Source organism: Acanthisitta chloris, unplaced genomic scaffold (assembly GCF_000695815.1).
Source record: "Acanthisitta chloris isolate BGI_N310 unplaced genomic scaffold, ASM69581v1 scaffold41171, whole genome shotgun sequence".
NCBI lineage: Eukaryota > Metazoa > Chordata > Aves > Passeriformes > Acanthisittidae > Acanthisitta > Acanthisitta chloris.
Genome location: NW_008655078.1, coordinates 31,116 through 37,635, shown reverse-complemented (window position 1 = coordinate 37,635; position 6,520 = coordinate 31,116). Strand labels below are relative to the sequence as shown.

General features: G+C 41.7%; 1 protein-coding gene across 1 annotated transcript; it reads right to left on the bottom strand.

Moving 5' to 3' along the window:
- Positions 1 to 734: 734 nt before the first annotated feature.
- On the bottom strand, positions 735 to 2,702 carry LOC103810844 (zinc finger protein 516-like). The gene has a single exon (XM_009083766.1). It carries the CDS (start codon positions 2,700 to 2,702, stop codon positions 735 to 737), a length of 1,968 nt encoding a protein of 655 aa, XP_009082014.1.
- Between the last annotated feature and the right edge of the window lie 3,818 nt (positions 2,703 to 6,520).

Genomic DNA, 6,520 nt, shown 5'->3' with positions numbered 1-6,520 from the left:
TCTTCACAACAAAAGGAATGAAAATGAGAGGAAAACGTTATTGTTCACCAAACAGAAAACAAACAAAAACCAGCAGAAAGGCTAGTAAGGAAAGAATGGTTAATCTCACATTTCTAAAAGGGTATTATAAACAAAGCATGGTGAACAACAAAAATAAAGGATTAAAAAAACCAGACGATACAAAAGTGCTTAATGGTGTTCTTTTAAATATTTACTTTGCTGCTATTCGGAGAATAATTTGTTCCATTTAGTAGCATTGGGCTCAAAGGACTGCTTTAATCCAGAGAGATTAATTATAGCCTTTGGAGTTATAAACACAATTTGGGAAGTGAAGCAGAGAAGAGGAGAAAGACTCCTCTCCCACTGGCGATTAACAACTTTATGTGCTTCAGGGCTACAGTAAACAGTCTGTGACCCTGCTATACCTGTGCACTGCAAGCAGAACATTGCATAGGATACCCACAAATTGGGGAAAAACTGCCCTCGAGATAGTCCGGGAAGACACCACCCTACCTTACACTGTTGCTATAGGCAATTAAGATACTTCTCAGGTGTCCTTCACTGAAACACAAGTTCACCGCCGTGTTATGAAGACGTCATCTGATCTCACTTTTATTACCTGCTCCAGAAAGAAGGCTCCATGCCAAGACAAACAGCAGTCACAGGACCCCATCCACGCTGCCTTTAAACCTTTAAACCTTTCACATGCTTTCACGTATTTCTCACGCTGCTCATCACTGTGTCCCACACCAGGAGACACAGGGACCAGCAACAACGAGCAGGGCAAGGCTGGGAGCAATCTTACCTAGCAAGCGGTTGGCTGCTCCCTCCTCTGAGCTCTCTTCAGCCCCCTCTTCCCCCAGGCCGGAGGTAGCTGAGTCCTCTGGGGCAGATGCAGAGCCGGGGGTGCTGGGCCCACTGACAGACCCCGAGTCACCCTCCTCACTGCTGGAGCCGTAGCGGTCAGGCTGGGCAGTTGTCCCACCCTCACTGCAGTTCCTCCGCTCCTTGCGGTGCACCCGGGAGTGCAGCACCATTTGGTGGTAGGTGCGGAAGATCTTCCCACACTCAAAGCACTCAGTGGACTTGTTCTGGGTGGCCCTTCGGCTCTGCCGCGAGGCAGGGCGGTAGTCCAGATCCCCCTGGGAGAGCGGGCAGCTTTCTCCCAGTGGGGCACTGCTGGTTTTCTCAGGGCGCCCACTGGTGCAGCTCTTCTTCTTGGGGTTGCTGGGTGAGTCCTGGTCTCGTTTGCGCTTCTCCTGGTTGACAAGGATATACTCCCTCTTATCCTTGTCGTAAGTCACGTCTGCATCTGCCAGGGCCTCATCCCATCCCACATACTTCACATACTCTGAGGGCTCTACTACTTTTCCTTTGGTGGCCAGCTGCCAAGCTTGGTAGCTACTGACCGGATCCAGCTCAGCTACTCTTTTCCCAGGCTGTCCTCTTGTAACTCTATCCAGCCCTACAGATGGCCTTAGATTGAGACATTGCAAGAAAAACTGCTTCGTTACTGAGGAGCTCAGGCTCCCATCAGTCAAGCCCTCAGCTTTATCCCCGGTGCTGCCTGGCTGCACCCTGTAGTGAACAGCATTATGCACTTTCAGGCTTTCCATATTTGTAAACAGATTTCCGCACTTGGTGCAAACTTCATACAGAGACAGGCCTGTCACAATTGTCTCCTCTTGTATCACATCATTGATAGTGGCTATGAGCTCCAAATCATTTTTTGGTTTGTTTTTGCTCCCGGACCTGGGACCATGCGACTTCATGTGGTTTTTGAGAAACCAGGGCTCTTTGAATCTCCTGCCACAAATATGGCACCCATGATCAAATGAGCCCCTGTGCTTTTTCATGTGAGCTTTCAGGAACCAGGTTTGACTAAAGGCCTGACCGCAGACTTCACATGGAAACTCGCCCGCACTCAACTCGCTCTTGCAGTTCTCAGCGTAGGCCTCCCCATTGGGGACCTGAGCTGTTATATGGTCCTTCTCTACGTGGTTTAACAGCGTCTCCTCCCTCAGGGTCATGTAGCTGCACAACCTGCACTTGAATGGTTTGTGGACCTGGTGCAGGTGCTGCTCCAGGTCCTTCTTCCTTTCAAATTTGTTTTTGCAGAAAGTGCACTGGTAAGAGGCCAGCTTGACATCCTCCTCGGCTGGCACTGCCTCTATGACCTCCTTCTTGCTGCTTCTCAACAAGATCTTGCTGCTATCAACCTGAGCGGTACCGTTCAAGATCTTGTTGCAGGCAGACGTACTTTTAGTGGGGCTAGTGCACCCGCCAAGGCCCTCTGAAACGCCCATCTCCCCCAGCTGTGCCTCTCCCATCTCTGCCTCATGCCCCTGACTTAAAGTGCCTGTCCTGTGACTACGGATGTGAATCTTCAGGTTGCCCTTTTGGGAAGCTCTGTGATCACAGTAAGGGCATTTGTAGGGCTTCTCACCCGTGTGCTTCCTCATGTGCTGCGACAGGGAGCTCTGAAAAGGGAAACTTTTACCGCAGATGCAACAGCTGTGGCACATGGTCTTATCAGAATCCACATCATTCTTGCTTAGCTTGCCAGGGCTGGAGGACCTCCGTAGCTCCATTTCTGCCTCTCTGCTACGATCCATCTGTATTACTGCAACAACGGGTAAGCGGGGCAGGAGGACAAAAGCATGTCCGGCAGCAGAGGAGGGCTGGACCGCGTTTTCAATCATACGGGTCTGCAGAGAGGTGTTTTATTGTTTCATTCTCGGGGTAACGTTTCTCCTTTCAGCTGCTCCAGAGAGTCCAAAGCACCGTTTTAATTCTGCGTGCTCTGTAAGCAGATGGCATAGATCACCTGAAACAAGAACAAAATCATACAAATGTACAGTAATTGTAAAAGCAGATTCTTAAACATATTCAAAACCTATTCATGTTTTTAATTCAACAGCTTCCATCACTCGCCCCACATTCTGAAACACACCATACTACAATTTCTTGCACCAAAAAGCAGCAGTTTCTATTTTTGCTGCTATTTTAGACTTCAATGACACGCATAATTAATAAATAAGTAAAATCCATAAAAGAGCAAACATTCATTTCCATACACTGACATCACAGCGTCTTTAAAAAGTGAACACTTTAAAAATACTTTCTGTTCTAAAACAGGCAGAAGGGGCTAAAAATACACCTTAAATGAGGAAAACATTTCTTGAGGGGGTTATTACACTTAAAATCTGTGGCTTTACCATCATGTGTAATTTCATGTAAAATACTTACTTGCCAAAGATAACATTCATTTCCATACACTGACATCACAGCGTCTTTAAAAAGTGAACACTTTAAAAATACTTTCTGTTCTAAAACAGGCAGAAGGGGCTAAAAATACACCTTAAATGAGGAAAACATTTCTTGAGGGGGTTATTACACTTAAAATCTGTGGCTTTACCATCATGTGTAATTTCATGTAAAATACTTACTTGCCAAAGATAAAAGGCCTTCCTCTTTAGCAAGTTTTTTTTGCTGGCAACTGCATTACTTTGCATCTCAGACAGCTTCTGCTGTGCTTGATGTGGCATGCACAGAGCAGGCGCAGAGGCTGAGGAAGCTCAGTACTTTGATTAAAGAGCAAACAAGAATCCAGACCCTGACAAAGCATTCATGAGAACTAAAAAAGTTATTTCCTGATGGACTATGAAGGAAAAAAAAAAAAGAAACACACAAACCCTCAATGCACAAAATTTAGTCACAATCTAACAAAGTAAACTGATAATGTAGATATGTATCAAATGACCTTAAAAGTCAATTATCTGTGTTAATGGGACATACAGGAAACCACAGAGCCACCCACTTCAATGAGACAGAATCTTAACCATAGAAAAAAACTCAAACAAAACAAGAAACAACTCTGATTAACAGAACAGATTCATCAAAGTTTAATTTTTTTATCTTGTCCTGATTAAATGAAAGGATCAGTATCTGCCTCGCTGCAAGATGGAACACACCAGCAATTCTCCACCATGTATACAGCAAAATCCAATGGTCAAGATCCCCATAGGTTGTTTCTTTTCCAATTACCACACTGTAGAACAAAATTTCCCCCCCTTCCTATCCTCATTAAGGACTACAAACACCAAATGACTAAGATCAAAGAACACAGCATTCTCTAATGAAGAGAACCAATCTATTGCCACATTAAGAAAACATCAGCTTCTTAAAATGTAGCAAAAAAAATATGCAGAGCTTTAAGAAGAACATATATTCACACATCCCTCACTTAACATCTATGACTCAACAAAGAGCTGCAGATCTACAGTTGCAAATTTTAAGATTTCTCATTGTTTTCACCTCTGAGTCTCTTCAGCACGTAAATAAACAGTCTAACCACAACACCAGCATGAGCTTAACAAAAAGCAAGGTAAGACTGTTGCAATGTTCATCTTGGTTACACACTAGAGAACAACTTCATTTCATTTATGTTAATCTAGCCCTCTTATTTGCTACAACACCATTCATTTCTGGGTTTGATTTTCTGCATACCTAGTATCCACTCAGCATGTTAAGAGCCAGCAAACAGCATCTACCCAAACTACCTTTTCCTCAGAGAGCTAACAATAATATTTAAGGGATGAGTTAAAAAAGTAATTTTATTTCTTGAATGAAGCAATTTTTTACTATTGTTAAAAAAATGAATAAAAATTTAGATGTCCATATGAGCAGGAAGTTTACAAACAAGAGTATCTAAATTAATCTTTGAAATTAGCCATTTAAAACCAAATTGAGGGACAGCCTCAGAAGAAACTTCTCAGGTATATAAAGGATGTCAGCTACTGTAGCTGTGGCTGTACAAGAAGGTACAAATATGCCAAACAGCTAACACAAATGCAGTTTATGCTTAGTTTCTATGGATGAAGCAATTCAGAGTAACATCTTGTTTATTTGACCCATAATCTAAATCTGCCAAGTAACAGCCCATATTGTCTTATAATCAGTTAACCTCATTGAATCATAACAAGAAACAAAAGAGTAACTTCTTGTTCAACTATACTATCGTGTCAAATGCAAGCAACAGCTTCTTCTGAAACGTTCTGCACCATTTCAGAAAAAAACCCACAAAAATAGCAAGCTTTGGGGACAGATTTTTTCAGGTATTTTATACAATGTTTTCCACATTTTTAATTTTCTACAGTTTACACCAGTGAGAACACCGCTTTTACTGGCAGGCTGACTTTCAGACTAACGACCTTTTAGTTATTATTTTTAAATGTAGGTCCCATTTTAACTTAACTTTCTACAGCATTTCCTGTCTGAAAGTTCAAAAGAGCTTCGAGAGCCAAACTTAGACAAGAATGCTGTATGCAGCAGTTCAAGCACATGTAAATCCAAAGCTTCAGAATCCCTTTGTTTACTTGGCCACAGATTCCCTAGGCTTAGTCTTGACATATTTCACTTTAATTATTTATAGCATTTTCATTAATGAAACTTAGTTATGAAAATGAGGCTATGAAGAAAGCATTACTTATACGAAGGGTATTAGCCACTCACAGGAGATCTCCCTGGCCCTATATTAAATTAGGCCTGAGGGGGGAAAAAGTCAGAGCTAAAAAATTACTGAATTATTTTATTAGTCTGAAATATTTAATGGAAGTGTTATCATCTTCACCAAAATATTTTGAGAAATAATGTTTCATCTTTATTACTTTAGCTTGGCCAACGCACTGCAATTCGTAACTTTGAAAGCTGAAATAAAGTATTCCCAGATTTGAATTATTTGAATTCATAAACATTTAAGACTCACAAAATTTTAAGTCTGGTCTTCCACAGAGAGAAATCCTACAGGGAGGAAGGGTGTTCACCCAACTTGAGCTTGCTTTACAGAATGTGTGGAAGCCTAGCTTAGGCTTTGGTAGATCGACCAACACAAATATATACAAACAATTCATGCCCCTCCCCATGTCATCCGAGTGCCACTTAAAAGTAATCCATCTAAAGGGGCTTCGTAGAACAGCAATGCCAGTTGTTCATCAGAAAGTAGTAAACAAAATGACAACTTCAAAAAAAGTTTCAATTCAGAAGACTGAACATACATGAGGAAGAAAACCACTTGTAAAGAATCCTACCAACCGAAAACAACATTCTGGTTTAATAATTTTAGCTTATTATTAATTACTAGACATCAAAGATGGCACAAAGGATGAAAGATGTCAACTGGTAAATCAAACTATACCGATTACTTTTTCGTTGTGAATAAAATCTTTCCACAGCTATTTGTGTTTCTTTCTGGCTGAATGTGATGATGAAAATACTTGTAATATTTGAAATAATTCCAAATTTGAAAGTATTCTGAAATAATTCTCTTTCAGCACACATGGAATACAGTCACCTCCAGCAATCCTCAGGCTACTAAAAACACTTCACCTTTCAGCAATTTCAGGCAGTAACAAATAACCTTTCAAAGTTTTGGTCCAAGCTCAGCCTGCAGTTCCGATGCATCAGCTTGTCACACAGAATCCATAGCAGAGTCACATCCAGCCTGCAGATTTCTCCCAGA

What these genes read in the sequence shown, in the direction of transcription:
- LOC103810844 (XM_009083766.1), bottom strand. Translation starts at nt 2,702, where the DNA reads ATGATTGAAAACGCGGTCCAGCCCTCCTCTGCTGCCGGACATGCTTTT.